The sequence below is a fragment of the Corapipo altera genome, unplaced genomic scaffold, assembly GCF_003945725.1.
Source record: "Corapipo altera isolate COAL_440 unplaced genomic scaffold, ASM394572v1 22b, whole genome shotgun sequence".
In the NCBI taxonomy this organism is placed as follows: Eukaryota; Metazoa; Chordata; class Aves; order Passeriformes; family Pipridae; genus Corapipo; species Corapipo altera.
This window is the reverse complement of record NW_020884876.1, coordinates 3,248,468-3,265,263: the sequence shown is the minus strand read 5'-3', so window position 1 is coordinate 3,265,263 and position 16,796 is coordinate 3,248,468. Positions and strand designations below refer to the sequence as shown.

General features: G+C 39.0%; 1 protein-coding gene across 9 annotated transcripts in view; it reads right to left on the bottom strand.

Moving 5' to 3' along the window:
• Nucleotides 1-142: 142 nt before the first annotated feature.
• Nucleotides 143-16,796, bottom strand: part of KIAA1211 (KIAA1211 ortholog) — a 126,777-nt gene continuing 110,123 nt past the window's right edge. For 3 of the 9 annotated variants that reach the window (XM_027636246.1, XM_027636247.1, XM_027636239.1), the window contains 6 exons: nt 15,237-15,305; nt 13,744-13,926; nt 8,836-12,181; nt 7,200-7,390; nt 5,979-6,144; nt 143-2,934 (listed from right to left, as the gene is read on the bottom strand). In XM_027636246.1, coding sequence (XP_027492047.1) covers nt 2,774-2,934; nt 5,979-6,144; nt 7,200-7,390; nt 8,836-12,181; nt 13,744-13,926; nt 15,237-15,305 — 4,116 coding nt within the window. In that variant the 3' untranslated portion in view covers nt 143-2,773. The remainder of the gene's footprint in view (nt 2,935-5,978; nt 6,145-7,199; nt 7,391-8,835; nt 12,182-13,743; nt 13,927-15,236; nt 15,306-16,796) is intronic. The other 6 variants (XM_027636238.1, XM_027636245.1, XM_027636244.1 and 3 more) reach the window with 5 other exon arrangements.

The window sequence follows — 16,796 nt, the reverse complement described above, 5'->3', positions numbered from 1 at the left end:
ATTTTATCACATTTGGTTCCTCCATTTTATTATTAGCAGAAATGCATAAGCAAGACACATGTAGCACCGTAAAAAGTTCTATTTGTAAAGCAAATCTGAACTACATGATTTGCAAAAGGAGACACACAGTACATATATCGACTAGATAATTTTGACTGGGTTATAGTTTAATAAGAATTAAAATGACATTAGTATAATAAACAATTGCACTTTAAAACATTTGAAAAATTAAAAAAGTACACAACGAATACCCCACAATTGTACATCTTATAGTTTTTATACATTACTATATGAACATAGAGGTTAATCATATATAACCTTGTCAGAAGAAATGGTATTTTGTGTTTGTATAAGTTACAAAAATTTGAGACAATATACTACATAGTGGCTTGTTCAGTTCTTAAAATATTTTTGCTGTTTTAAGCTGGGTTTATTTTTACAGATTTCCAATACTTTATCAGAAATGGTTGCAACAAAGCTAAAGCAAAGTAACACTTCACTTCGTTGGTATTTAGTGCAAATTTTTGTTAATTTAACATGAAATGTCACTGTTGCACGTGTACACTTTAGAAATGTTTCCATCAAGTACTGCATGTAACAGTTTCCATTGTTACACTAGATACCTTTATGGTTGAAAAAAACCCTCTGCTTTGAAGCTTCAGCTTAAGACCATCCTTAATGAAAACTTATTCTATGTGCTGTAAATGGATTGTATTGGAAAATTGCATCCTTATGTCATGCACAATAGCACCTAACTTTGCTATGCTTTTCAGAGTACCAGTATTTTTAATCCTGATTTACTTCACCTTCTCTGTATGTCTACCTGGCTCCCCCTCCCAAGAAATAATTGTAAAGATGGGGTTCGGGCAGTTTAGATTACAAATAGGTACTGCAGGCAAACAAACTTGGAAAAAACCTTAAATATAACTTAAGATGCACTAATTCCTGGTGCTAGCAGAGCAAGAAGAATTAAGGAGCCAATTCTTTCTTCGGACATTGAAGGCATTAAGGTTTTTTTTCTCCTAAGCATTTGAGAGCAGCATTGCCCTGTTTCTGTTTAAAACATAATAATTACTTATATTAACAGTAAAAAGTTACTTTAGAGATTCTGTTTTAAATATGAAACTGAGCAAAACTGATGGCTTTTGACCAAGAAAGCCCATTTTGCTGCTGCATATCTTCTCAATCTATCACGTCCACTGTGTTTGTGCTATTGTAACCATGATAGGGAGCCACTGTTTGGTGGGAAAGGCTGTACTCGACAATGACTTGCTGTTTGATTCTGAGAACAGGAGGATACAGCAGGTTTCATTCTGTTTTCTGCATAAAGTGCTACTCCTTATGCTGCATACAGCAGTTTGGCTAAAACACTTCCATGAAGCATATGTGGCATCATTCTATAATGATATGTCTTCATTTTATGAAAATGTCTCCTTTTATGATGTTGTAGGCTTAAAGGTTCTTTTAAGCCCTATGGATATAAGGAGATATTCAGATTTTTTAAAGTCTTCCTTGTAAAACAAACTCAAGTGAACTATTTAATAGCGTGACTTTCAAAAATGCAGACCTAGCTATTTCTATGGGATGTTGAGGATAGCGACATTTTTATTACATCTTAAACTTTATCCTTTTTTGTAAGAGAGAGGGAGTGAACATTTTTATTTTAGTTAGGTGAAGTAATAAAGTTTTCAATTGCCACAGCAGATACCTGAGATGGGGTAAGTAACCTTTTCTGAAGTGATCTAGCTGTATTGGTCAAAGTACAGGAAGTTATCTGAACTACCTGAAGTTGCATGTAAAATCAGGAGTAAAATCGGGAAGAATGCCGAGTTAAAACTCCTGAGAGTCTCACTGACTTAGCTTTCCATTCTCAGTTAACTTCAGTTCTGCCAGTCTTACTCCTGTGGGAACTTACTGAGACAAATTCCACAGCTACATTTGCAGTGTAGAACAGTTTAATTCCAGTCATTCAATTGATTTAAAGTTGTAATCTGCAATCACTGTCTCTATGCATCTTAAATATGGCCAAGCACAAACAGTGATGCATTTAAATTACTAGAAGAAACACTGACTTCTTTGCTTCTTTTTGAAAACTTAATGATATTTGCTTAAATAACTGTGGGGTTTTTAAAGTAGGATTAATTGTTTTCTTCCTAGGAATGAGGGAATATAGATGTAGTATATTAATACTACAATGGAAGAAATTACCTCAGCATTTGGATGGTACCATCTTTCTGCTTATTATTTGCATGTAGAACAGTATATCCCGAAGTTCTTCATTAGGGAAAAAGCTTTCAAATAGCAGGCAGAACTGACAGTTCATACAGTTTAACATTTTTTTTAAAATTATGAATAAGAGAAGGGAACATGCATCTTGCTTTAATTTTAACAACAGACTGCTGAAAAAAAATTCTGAGATCTCGATTAAAGTATAGAGATCTAAAATTCCAGAACCGAGTACCCACAGAATTTAAGAAGCATCTGAACTGAAGTTCTGGCCCTTATTACGATACTCACTAAAATTTACATCCAGTATCTGAGCATTTTTAAGTTTTTGAGAGTCTGGCTGTGAAATTTTTGCCATGACCTCATTTAGCTATTTGTCAAAGCAATGGAATATATGACTTGAGTAGGCTTAACAGTGAGCTAGAGCAAAATGGTAATCAGTTCAATTTTCAGTCCTTCCATACATGCATTTTCAATTTTGTCATGTGTAAAATGCAGAATAAATAAAAGAAAGCAATTAATAGCAATAGAGATGTAGTTTTACAGTTTACTTTATGATCTGTGGACAGTCACTCCAGGCTTTTGCTTTCCTCTTGGCTAATGCAAGCCAGGCTGGTTCTGTTGACACAGGGTTAGCATCAGGCGTAGAGAATCTCTTGGCCACCTCTTTTGTCAGTGGGGTTGATGGAACAGAGTCTGAAATTTCCACTGCAGAGGAAAAAGAAAAAAACTTTAGTTGAACCCTGTGCTTTGTTGCAGGATTCTAAAGATTTCACTTATATGTGAAGATGAGCTCAGTTGGTTAGAGCATGGTGCTGATAACACCAAGATCGTGGGTTTGATCCCCTTATGGGCCATTCACTTAAGAATTGGACACAATGGTCCTTGTGGGCCCCTTCTAACTCAGAATATTCTGTGAAACTCAACCAAACTTAGTATCAGATCATGCCTCCTTAACTGTTGTTGATTCTATATTCTGAACCAACACTTGATATTTATTTCCAACACTTTTAGGTAAATCTTACTGTATGTGCATAATAATCAAGTGAGGAGGAGCTGAGTTTCCTTTTTCAGAGGTGACTCCAAGTAATCCAACTCACAAAAACAGGGACAAAATTTTCAGTCTCTGTGAGAGCCAAACATTTCCAATTTGCCAGGCTTCCTCTTTACATAAACTATTTTGATTACATCTACAACACAGCAAACAATGGGAAATAAAGCTAGGGTTTTTTTTCTCTTTGGTAACGCAGCTGCTGCACATGTTTAAGCCAACTGCACTCAATAGGATTTAGAGTCTCTCTTCAGATTAGTGTTCTTAAATAAACTAAGAGAAGAAAGTGGTCCTTTAGTTGCCTGCCTCAGTTAACCCTGCCCGTGAGACTATCCTGAAAAAGAAATAAACCTGCTTTCTCCATTTGACACATTTTCTTCTAAGTAGTATCTTTAAGACAAACAGCTGTCTCTGCAAGAAAATATGTTGAATAAACAACTGATTTCTAAGAAGCAACTTCACAGAGCAGAACTGTAGAATGTATCATAGTAGCCAGATGGGAAGATTAATTCTGAGACAGTGAATGCCCTTGAAAGCAACCTGGATAGAAATGAGTCCTGTCTGAAACCTATGGAGTAACTCTAAAAATCATAGTTACAAAATAACTCCTCACTCATCCTCCTCCTTACACATTTTCTTTTCTTAGAGCCAAAAAGATTTTTTTTTTGTTAAATGTTCAGATTCAATCCAAATTCCTTTAGTTGAACTTAATTTTCAGGTTTTTAATGTTTTAAAAAGCTTTAAAATTCCATGGATGCCAAAAATTGTTCATACTTTACAGCATTTTACACGTGCCTTACAGCATTCCTGTCAACCTGTAACAGGGTTCTATTGCAACCCTACTCCAAAAGATTCAGCAGTGTGATGTTAAGCTGTACATGGTCAATTCTAGCAGAAATCAATTCTTTCTATTACGTCTTTAATCATATATTTTTATCTGTAAGTAAATGAACCCTAGCACAGCTACTACTGTAGATGGATACTTTGAAAAGCTAATTATTTTAAATGCTATGGTAATTTATGCTATTTTAAAGGTTAGATACTCTTATCAGTTCCTGTTGTACAAGACTCAAGTGCAAGTCTGAAATACACCTTCTTTTAAGTTTTGGGTGTTTTTAATGTCCTTAAAGGAGAACTCAACAAACTCATTTTAAACATGTCCTAGGCTGGTATTCTGTCTTAAATGCTCTTCTAATGTGGGAAACCCAAATTGGTCTTGTCATCCATAATAAACAAATACTTGTATATAGATATTTGTGTAGTTGCTAATGGCTGCCTGGCTCCAAATGTAGCCAGTAATCACAGGGAAATCCAGTCACTGTTCCCTTTAGGGCCAATAGAGTTATTTCACTTCAGGTGACTGACAGTTGGTAATTCCTCCTCAGTTTCCCCCTGAACTCTCATTCTAGTGCAGACAGACTGATCCTGGATAATTGGGGTTTGCCCCTTCTTTGGTCTAATTTGGCATCATCTGTTCTGCTGGAGTTTGATTTCTGCTAGAATTGACCATGTACAGCATAACATCACACTGCTGAATCTTTTGGAGTAGAGTTGCAATAGAGCCCTGTTACAGGTTGACAGGAATGCTGTAAGGCACACGTAAAATGCTGTAAAGCATGAAAATTTTGGGCAATCTATGTGAGACGGTTTGAGTTGGAAGGGACTTTTAAAGGCCTTCTAATCCAACCCAAGATGTTGCAAATTCTCAGGGGTATCTGCTCTGGTGTGCAGCTGCAGTGTGAACATCCAGCTGCTGAACAACTGAATATAGACATGCATAGGGGTTGTTCAGCTTGGGACGGTCTGTAGTGTAGGAGCAGCACTGGTTTAGCCTTTACTGTTACAAATCAGTTAAATGAATCACCTCATTGCTTTCAAAAGTTGCATTCCATAGTTCCTGGCTTGGAGTGGTACTGACTAGATGCAACTTATACATGTATTTACTTTCAAAGAAGCCTATGATATTTACTGTGCAACTTGTAAAAAGGTTTCTTCAACACCTATCTGTACTCTTCTCCAAAACCTTTTGAGTATGGAATTTTTTCAGCTTAACTGAAGTGACAGATAAAGCAGTAGGTTCTGATTCCAACCTTCCATACCAAATATTTGACTGGTAACAGGCTAGCTTCAACTGAACTGATTAATTTTTGCATTTTTCAGTGAAATGGAAATACTCATTTCCAATATTGTGGGGTGAATATTTCTCCTTTACAAACTGGGAGGTGCGAGAACACAACATGCTTCATTTCCTACACAAATACATTTTGTAGAAGTTAAATATCATTCCACTTCTGTGCTAACCCCCAACCTAAAGGCAAAACAGTACTGCAATTTCGATTTATAGTAAATCTGATCCCTCTAATGTGCATTAGTCATGTTCCAAAAATACTGTTGGATATGGCTTGGGGAGACAGCCTAATTTTGTTGACTTGAACTGGGGCAATTCTAAGGAACTGCAGTAGTGCAGCCTTAATAACTGGGGAACCTGCTGAAAACCTGTTAAAATTATGTATTTCCAGCATACTGGCCAGCATATCAGACAGGGACAAGTTGTGTTGTTCTATGCCGAAAGCAAATTCATTTGTAATTCTAGGGGTACTATATAAGGAGAAAAAAAGTAATGTGTTCACTTTGTCCAAAACATGCAATACCATTTCTGAAGTGCAATATTTCTAGAGTGAATCTGAATCTCTCACTGTACCTGTCACAGATGTTGGAAGGGTGTTTGACTTTTTTAGCTGCTCCCTTCTTTCTAGTCTTGACACAGCAGTCTCAGTTTTCTTCTCCCCTTCTTGAGTTGTAGATTTCTGCAGTGTGCTCGTTTTGCTGCTGCTACTTTTATTATCTGACTGATTACTTACAGCAGCCTAGAACAGAGAAGGAAAACTGCTAAATGAGAAACAGTCTGTCACGTAATGGCTACAAGTTCGAGATGACACACTTGGTTCTTTCATTCACCACCTGGCCTTTCTTTAACCTTCCTTTTTGGCAAAGGATCACAACACTCTGATACTTCTAGAACCAACAGTTATTAGAGACTAAAAAAAACCACCACAAAGTTAAATTTGTCATGTTGTCACTTCAGTCAAAATACTGAACAGTTTGAGCCAGCCCTGCCCATTAAATACAGCACTGAAACACACTGTGCATCTGCAGGCAACTTCACACACACTGGTTTTCTTCTACCAGTTGTCTATATCAGTGGTTGGGCATGTATCCATCAGAAATCTGGGTCTCATAACAGACATCAAAATATATTTAGTTATCCATGTAATCTCCCTGTTTACCATCCGTGATATCTATATACAGCGTCACTGTTTGTGTAGCATCACACTGGTACTGTAAGTGGAAATGCTTTCCTTACTAACAAGGAGAGTAAATAACTATTTGGAGAATAGGAAAGAAGTGATACTTGAATTCAGTGCCTGCTTAAGGCATTTGGATGTATCACGATTGTCCATTTCTTTCATTTGTCTGTATTTTATCCAAATAATACATGTAACAATAAAAAGAAATTCAGACTTGCTAATATTCACCTATAAAGGTGTATTCCAACTGTTATCCCCAAGCATTAAAGGTTAACATCTTATTTGCTCAAGCTCTAAAAGAACACATTGCACACAATTTTTCTGTTCCATCACCTGCACAGTGGTTTTGCTTATGATTGCCATTAACTACCACCAGATATCATCGAAGTTTACAGTAAAATTGTCACACTGTTGCGAAGTATTTTTTCCTGGAGGTCTTGGTTTTGCAAAAGCAAACTCCAGACTTTCAGACTACTTTTTACTCATTGTCATTTTAGCTTTTATTAAATCTTACAAACAAAGCATTAAAAAAATGCTCTGCATAAGAAAATTAGCTAACAGTTATAATCATGGTATCAGTATTGTTAATAAGCAGGTTCCTAAAGATTGCTTACATTTTCTTTAGCCAACTTCTCTGCTTGCTTTGCCTCTCTAGCTTGTCTCCTCTCTTCCCTTGTGGCTTGCTGCTCACGAAATCCCTTTTGCTTTTGCAGTGCCAATGTAATCCAAAGCGGTTGTGAAGTTTCCACTTTTTCCATCAATTTAGAGCCATCTAAAGAGTGCCTGCTCTGGAGGACAGGCTTTTCTGAAAGAAAACATGACAAGAATTGACTGAGTAATGCACATCTCTTGTTTCAAGAAAACTTCTGTACCTTGTGGAAACACTGGAGCTAAGTCCATTGAATGTCAGGTCAGTCACAGACCCTTGTGGACTGCATGGAGAATGCTGAAAAAGATTTTATGCCTCAGGAATAAGACCTAATTTGACACACTCATACAGCTGTTAAAATGTCTTTTTTTTTTTTTTTTTTGTGAAAAAGCCTACTCCAGACTTACAGCCTTATTTACTACAAATATTTGCACTGTGTGGGATATTTGGTGAAAGTGATGTCTTTACCTTGATTGTTTATAACTGATAAAAGGAATACAAATACATACTGCAGTTCCCTGGTTTTTCAGCCATAATTAAGGGAAGAAGAATGTCTGAACTTCAGGGGACTAAAATTATGTACTGCTGTAAATTCAGCCTCTGTTATAAAAACTTATTTTTTTTTTTAAATTGGCACTTGAGCATTTGACTTTCTGTACTCTGAGTGGATTTGGAGCTAGCACCCAGTATAGAACTGTGAGTGTCAGGGAGCAGCACTGGGTTGCAAAGGTGCTTCTGCAGAGCTCAGTGAGCACAGAACTGGCTGGCCCAGAACCTGCTCTCCCATCCAGCAGCTGTGCCTCCAACTAGTTTCCATAAATCCACATTTTACAAAAATGGAAGTCAAAAGAGAAAGTGTAAAAAATTGAAAAAAAAAAAAAGGCAGCAGTTCCACTGAGAGATGATTTTAGACATGTCCTGATGCTTGCAAAATTCAAGAATGAAAAAAAAATTAGGATTTCCCAATGAAATGCTGAATTCCTGCCTTTCTCTTTTGGGTGTCCTTATGCTGAAAGGATGATTTTCTTCCTTGTACAGATTACTACTTTCAGCCTTTCTTTAAAGAGTCATTATGACTACTGTAATTGTTTCTACTACTGAAGAGTAGCTCTGAAATGCAGACTCCTATGCTCAGCTATGCTGGATTAGATAGAGAATTTGTCCAGGATAAGAGGACCTAAACCTTAGTATTTTTAAAACTAGATAACAATTCCCTAAAAAATAGAAACAATAGAGTGTAAATTTTAAAAATTACACCCCCTGCTCTGCTGACACCATTACGTGTGGACCACAGAGCCCATCCCCTGACTAACCAGGTAACACCTCTACGAGGAAAACACACTCACACACTTCTGTTACCTCCCTGAAATTAACTTTCTTAAGCAGGTTGCACCAGTCACACTGAGTTTGTGCATTTCTGAATTAAACTGTGAGGATAGGAATTCCCACTCATTCAGACAACCCTAAGCAAAGTAATGGTCCTCCACAAATAGCACACCAGGTAAAAAATATAGCTTAAGACCAAACATCTTCCTCTGGACCTTAAACATCTCATTTTGGAAGTGCAAGCAATAGCTAAATATGCTTTGAAAAATACATACCTTTCTTCAATGGCTCAGGCTTTTTGTCATTTTTTTCTCTCCATGGAATACTTAGAGATGGGAAAAATGACTTCTTTTCTTTGATTTCTTCCTCTTCATTTTTGTACTCATCGGATGGTGTGAGCTGCACTGCATTTGCTCTGTCTTCTTTTCTCCAGCCACCATCTGATTCAGCTTTAGCCACCCTTTGCCCCAGCATTTCAGATAGGTTTGATCTGTTCATTTTAGAGAGAGGAGATGATGGTGGGGTTTGGCTGGTGGGCTTTGGAGCTATAGCAGGTTTCTGTGGGACCACTGACTTGCATGCTGGTTTCTCATGAGCAGATAAAGCGCTCTGGCCAGTCGCTGGTGGGATCGCTGGTGTGCCCACTGGCTGTGAAAACTCAGTCACAGTAATTGAAGAGTCTTTTAAATTACCGGGGACATTTGCTCTCCCCATGTCAGGGGATGTACTCTCTTGTGGAGCAAAAACAGCGGATTCTTTCTCACCTTCTGTTGAGGTGAGTGGGTCAGGCACACCGTCAAAACTGTCTCCTGCACTGTATCTTTTCTTTTTCCTTTGCTCTGCCTGTTGATCATAATGGAAACGTAAAGAGTAGTTTGTCCTTCGTAACTTTATCCCAAAAGGAGAAACATTTTCTTCTCCATTTGGTGACGGTTTATCTGCTTTTTTTGTGCTGTTATTTTGCTGATTTTCCAGAGCACTGGGAAGTTCTGGCTTAGGTAATTCTTTACCTGGAGAATGAGGAAAACTTGGAACAAGAAAAGATGGAAGATCTTTTGCAAATTTACAGCCTTCTGTATTGTCTGTCACTTCACTATGGGTTTCCACTTTCTCCTTAGCCTTTTCAACTAAATTGTCCTTAAAAGTGGTAGCCACATCCTCCTTCAAATCAGCAGATGAGCCAGTGTTTCTCCCCACATTACCTTTTGCCACACTTACATTCTCAGGGTCTGAACTGATTCTTGAAACTTCTGAAAATTTCTGCCATGCTGGTGTTATTGAGAACTTTGCATTTGCAGAAAGGGTTTTCCTTAAATTACCATGGGGAGCACCCCGTCCTCGGGGTGTCCAGTCATCACTGTGCCTGCAGACACTTACTCGGTCTCTCTCATTATATTTGTTGTTTTCTGCATTCTTCAGTATTCTGGAGCGAATAGAGGCCCACTCAGCTAGTACGGCCTGGTTGTTCAATGTCTCTTGAGCGTGTTTAATTTTACTGCTGCTAGGTTTGGGATCCTGTTTTTTTTTCTGGGACTTCTCTGGTGAAGGAATTTCCACATTTTTCCTCTCTTCTGTTAAGCCAAGTAATGATTTGCAAGCCGTGTCCTTAATCTGGTTCAGGTTAACTGCTGTGCCACACAGCTGTGCTCCAGTAACCAAAATAGCTGTGTGGGGTACACACGCAGATGACGGGAGGGTGTGAGAGCCCTTACTGATGGTGTGCACCCTACAGTCTTTGACAGATGGAGAAGAGAGTCCTGTTCCTTTGGTGGGTGTGACAGGACTCAGATTTACTTTCTGAAATATGATCTGTTTATCTCCAGAAGACACTTGAAATGTGAAGGGTCTGGATGCAGTTTGTCTTTCATCTACCTCTTGCCACCGAAGTTCTTCCCCTATGCGCTTTTGCTCCTGAGCTTCAACATCTCTCTTCAGTTTCTGGGCTAGCATTTCTTCTGCTGTTTTATTCCCTTTTTCTGGCTGTTTGAGATTTTGGGCTCTTGATCCTTCTTGGAGCTTCTCCTCTGTTGGATGCCTATCAGCCCCTCCGGAACAGAACTGATCCTTGTCTTGTGGCTGTTCCGAGGATATTTCTTGGGTTTGCTGAAGATTTTGTCCTTCTGTGTCTGTCTTCTGCTCTTTCAGCTCATTCCATTCTTGTCCATTTTGTTCCTTCTGCTGCTTCAGTTCATCTTGTGGCACACCCTCTGAACTTTCCATGTGCATTTGTTTTGTGAGCTTGTGTTTCCTCTGCTCTTCCCGTTTCTTTTTCTTGTCTATTACTTGCTGGGGTTGTTCCTTATCTGTCTTTTCTCCTTTCTCCTTCAAATGCCTTTGTTCCTCCTGTTTTTTCTCTTGTTTGAGGCTCTCAGGTTCTTTCTCCTTCAGTTTTATTTCAGTGACTTGAAGCTCTTTCTCTTCTAGGTCTCCTCTCTGTATTTCTTCCTTATTTTGTTCCTTGAGTACTTTTGGTTCCTCCAGCCAATTTCTTTCTTCTTCCTCTTGACACTCTTTTTCAGTCCTGTGTTGCCCTAATTCTTCCAGCGCTATCCTCTTCTGCTCCTTCACCTCTTGTCTCTGCTTCTCCTCCAGCTCTTTGCACTTCTTCTCTTCCCATTCCTGATACCTCTGCTCCTCCAATTCCTGATGCCTCTGCTCCTCCAATTCCTTATGTCTCTGCTCCTCCAATTCCTTATGTCTCTGCTCCTCCAATTCCTTATGTCTCTGCTCCTCCTGTTCCCAGTGCTTCCGTTCATCTAGCTCTTGTCTCTGATGTTCCTCCCGTTCCCTACACCTCTGGTCCTCCAGCTCTTGTCTCTTTTGCTCTTCTTGTTCCTTGAGCTTCCGCACCTCCAGCTCTCGTCTCTGTTGCTCCTCCCGTTCCTTGAGCTTCTGCACCTCCAGCTCTTGTCTCTGTTGCTCCTCCTGTTCCCTGAGCTTTTGCACCTCCAGCTCTTGTCTCTGTTGCTCCTCCTGTTCCCTGAGCTTTTGCACCTCCAGCTCTTGTCTCTGTTGCTCCTCCTGTTCCTTGAGCTTTGGCACCTCCAGCTCTTGTCTCTGTTGCTCCTCCTGTTCCTTGAGCTTTTGCACCTCCAGCTCTTGTCTCTGTTGCTCTTCTTGTTCCTTGAGCTTTTGCACCTCCAGCTCTTGACTTTGTTGCTCCTCCAACTCCTTCTGCCTTTGCTTCTCGAGTTCCTGACACCTCATCTTCTCCAGCTCTTGCCTCTTTTCAGTCTCTATCAGTCTTCTCTCCTCTTTATAGCATGTTTGCTCTTCTGTTTCCAAAGATATCTCTCTCTCAAGGAGATACTGCCTCCTCTCTTCTTCACAACACCTTTTCTCCTGTTCTTTGCGCATCTGTTCAAGTTCTTGGCACCTTTTTTCTTCCATTTCTCTTTGTTCATCCATTTCTACAATCTGTCTTATCCTTTCAGCCTCAAGGATCCCCCAGTGATCTTCAATTCTTTTTTCCTCTGCAAGCTGAAGCTGCTTCTGCTCATTTCTGCCCTGGATTAGCTTGTCTGCTATGAAGTGTCCATTATAACCTGGATATATGTCTTCATACAGCTGAGTTTCCAGGTCCTCTGGCTCAAATTCTGTTATTGTTAAACTTTGTGATCCCTAAAATTAAAAGACATGTTTGAAGTTACTGAATATTGCCTATTGGCTTGTTATTCTTTATAGTGATCAAAGAGTTGCAAATGCAAACCACTTTTTTCTGAACAGTGATTTAGATCCAGAGCAAACACACCCACCCCAATTTATGAATCACATCATCATAGATCCCATGTCTCTCACCTATTTCGATGAGAGCCTTTAAAAGAAAGAAAACATCCCAACAGTGATAACAGTATAATGCTAAATATTGAATCACCATTTGGTGTACACTGAGACCTGACCTTTCAAATTTACAGAAGTCCAAGGAATAGAGCACAAGTTTCCTAAGCCTGTTCTACTACTTAGAACTCCACCCTTTAAGCCTGAAACAATTAATGCCTGCTTAAGGGCATTGTTTTGCCAGTTCTTTCATGGCAAATCTATCTCTTACTTGCAGAGACAGAAGTTGTTGCCTGCAGAGATGAGCTCTGCAATGGTAGCCAGGAAAGAACACTGCTCAGGGAAACACAATTTGCTGCTTTTCACAAATCCTGAGCCAGGATATCTTCCTCATTAGCTGTGCTGAGACTCCAGTACTATTGCAGGAACCGTGGGAACATGCATGGACAGCCAACCTAGAGCTCCCCAGGAGTATTGCACTGTTCTGTGATCATCACTGACTGGTTCTCCATGCCTACCCAGCAGCCCTGGCATGTGGGTGCAATACCAGCAACAAACTGCGGATCTTCTTCACAGCTTAGTCCTTGTCTCTGTAGCAACGTGGTCTGATGAGCTGTACCTGAACAGCACTTCCCAGCACTTCCCTTGAGGAAAACTGCTCAGCTAATGTCCTGTCTAGCTATCATTTTTTGAGCCATCATTTGGCTCCACTTAACCATTCTGTATAAACAAGAGGTTTAAATTTAATGTCTTCATTGCAAGAGTGATAAACGCAAATACAGTGGTGCGGAAGAAAGGACAGTGGCCTCTCCTGAACCCTGTGTAGTTTAGTAGTCTTGTCCCATTTACAAGCACTAGTAAGATGTCAGGATAAAAAACAAGAAATGTGCAGTAATTGTACAAAGCTAGAATTTGATAATTCACTCTATAGCTGTGCAAGAGCTACATTAATTAAGTCTTATTCTTCCCTATAGGACAAGGATATTTTCCCTGTCAGAACCAACATCAGTTTTAGAGAATCTAATTTTTTCCCAACCAAGTTTTGCACTACTAATTGCCTGTATCAGAGCTGCATTAACAGTGGTAGATATCTTCAGGCCTCTATGATGTAAAATTTTTACTAGAAAAACTAGACTCAGAAAGCTCTCCCAGTGTAAAATCCTGGTGGAATTACTTCAGGTTTAAGTAGTCTTTGTCTCAACTGGCAATATTATAACTTCTTTGCATCTTCTCTCCAGCTCATGTTTCAGCTGTAGGTCTCTCTTGACTTCAAGTAACAGTGTAAATCGCATCTTAAGTTAATAACAATCCTATGTCTATAGCTCCTGGTGCACTCAGTTATGGTTATTTTACCCAGCTTCAAAAGTAATACCCCTCATCTTGCTGTTTGGCCAGTGATTTAATACCTTTGTTAGTCTCTTGTGCTTTCCTGATACCCTCTGCTTTTTTGGCTTCACTGACAGCTTGTGCTTAGCTGCACTGTTGTCTAGACGAGCAACAGCCTGGGGAACTGAATCCAAATTGATTGTTTCAATTGTACCAGAACAGGAAAATTGTCTTTTTGGCCGAGTTGATTTGACTGGAGTGACCTGTTTGTATCACAAACACAAGAAACTGTTATTAAGCTATTTGTTCCATAAAATAAATAAATAAACAAATTAACAATATGCATGCATGCACACACATGCACACCTTTGGAGTTTTGAATTCAAAGAGTTATTAGCAGAAAAGATTTGAAACCCTGGTTTTCAATTATACAAATCACAAACTTTGGACATGAAAGTTACAGCTGTAATATTTTCCCATTTTCAGTACTACACATTTTTACAGTTGTCACATTAAGATTACTTATACCATTCTAATTGAAGTATTTTCACAGTTTAGCACCACTCTGAGCTTATTGGGAATGGGAAGGGCACAGGCAAGGTTTTAAGCAATATCAAACACTGGGACATTTTAAAGTTTGCTTACTGTGAAAAAAAGATTTACATCTTTAAATAATTTAGATTAAACACTTTAGGCAAAAGGAAATCAGATTGACTTATCTAAGCATTATAACAGAACAGGTACAGAACTGCATTATCTGCATGGGAGATGACTGCAGTATGGGATGGCAGACTGGCATAGTGCCTGCAGAAAACCTTCCCTCCACAGTCATATGGAGTTGTCCAAGCAAGCACCAAATAGCAAAATATAAAATAAGACAACATTGACTTTGACAGGTGCTTTTTTTCTCGTGCCCTTCAAAATACTTGGGTTCCAAAAGTGCAAATATAAGCAAAGTGATTCAGTGAGATTCCTCTCATGAATAAATACAGTGGAACTGTATGTCTAGGTGTGTAAGCATGAGCCTGTCATCAGTCTCCCCCATAAGTCACCAAGCTATCATCCCAAGACTTGTATTTGGCATAATCCAAATGGAAAAAAAAAAAAAACAGAAAAAAAAATAGAAGGGAGAAAACATCTTCTGTAAGGAAAGAAAATCACATACATTGTTTTCAAGACAGCTCTGTAATCTTCTGAGGTTAAACACATGATAATCATGGAACCAATCACTTAAAAGCTGAAGGAACATTTTGCATATGCTTATTGAATTACATGCAGGCATAACAAAGTAGTAGAAGTACTTATGAAAATTATGACTGTGATTAATACATCAAATGTAGGAATGCTGCAAGACTGGCAGAGACAGAGTCCTGCTGTTTCCTGCAATCAGTTCCTACAGATTTCTCAATCTTAGTTATTGCTTATGTACTAGCCCCAAAACTGCACAACATTTACAAAATCTTGGGTGATCAATGAAGCAATGGAATATGTCCAAAAGCAGCAATCGTCAGGTTTCTGCTATTTCAAACCAGAATGTAACTCAGTGCAAACCAAGTATAAGAGTTTTTTTTACCTTTTCTTCCACTTCATGTCCTGTTCCAGGCAAATTTAGCATTCTCAAGAAATCTGGTGTGTCAGTGCACTAGAAAAGAAGATTACCACAGACATGTATTAAAATATAAAGGATCTAATAAATATGATTCAAAGGAGTTGTGAAATCATGCATATTAGGATAGGATTTTTACCCTGTTTCCTATCACTGCAGGACTGATGGATAAACAATTCTTGTTCCTACATGCTATGAGTTTCTCTTTGCTACTCCTTGAATCATTGCTGTCTACACAGAGGCAGTTACTGCTACAAAACACTACAAAAGGTAAAACGCTCAGGCTTTCTTAACAAGGTAAACAGGTTCCAAAACAAAGAGTACAGTTTTGTAGGATTTTGGTCAGGTCTTACAACTTTATTGTCTTCTGACCTACGCAAAAGGAAAAAATATAGTAACCTGATTAGGCATTATCTCTGCTGCAAGGAGTTTCAACTCCATGTGCTTGACAAATCCTCTTCTTACAGAGCTAACTGTCCCTACAGAGTGATGCAAGCCTGGAGTACTCGAACTCTTCAGCTACTGTCCCTCTCCAAGCCATTCACAGCAGGGAATTTTTAAGGCACAGAGGTTGAAGCAGCATTGATGACACCCAGAAACATTGGTTTTAATCATTCTATCACAGTATTACTTCATAACCTAATGAATGTTGGGATCCCATTACACCAGGCACACCTGATTGTTATTATGAAACCTAAAAAATCAGCTTCACAAATACAGGTTAAATTAAACCCAGAACTCTTGCTATTGATCCAAGTTACTCAGACAGGAAAATCAGAAATCACGAAGTATCACAGGAAACCTGTTCAAAGTAGACCAACATTATGTGGTCCTGGCCACCAATTCTTGACATAAGCCACCCCATCCCTCAGGACCTATGCAGACAGACACACCGAGGAGTTACAAGGCCAACAGAAGAGACGAGAGCAGAAATTAGGGAAACTGCCATGCTTCCCTAATTTCCCTGATTATCTCTGATAACACAGGTAACGAGTAGTGTGCAGAAACAAAAGGAAAGTACCAAGTGCTCTGACTGACACTACGCACATAGAGTTGGTTTGGTTGTGTCTACAATTGTCTCTGAGTAGGGATGTTTGCTCCTTCAGTATTTAGAAAAAGAATTATGCAAAGGGGAGGTCATTTTGGTTTTAAAATGTAATATTTAAAAGAGTAGATGGTAAGGATTGAATTTCTCCCTCCTTACTACACAAAAATACTGTAGTGTTTTTTTAGTGCTTGAGCTATTGTCTCCTTCAAGCTGGAGGTCACAAGGTGACATTAGTGTCTCCTACAGGACCCATCAGGAAGGCTGTCTGAAGAGAATCTATGTTGGTCTCAAACACAGACTTGCACCTAGTACCAGGGTACATGGGGTAAATAGCCAAAACCTATCCATGGGCCCACCTGCGCATTTTATGCTGAGGCACACAGGATGCTCTTGATTCACCTTAACTGATTGCTTCAGAAGGGAGTATTTGTGAAGCAGAAAAAATATACCTTACCTTGGCTTCATTTTTATCCTTCCAG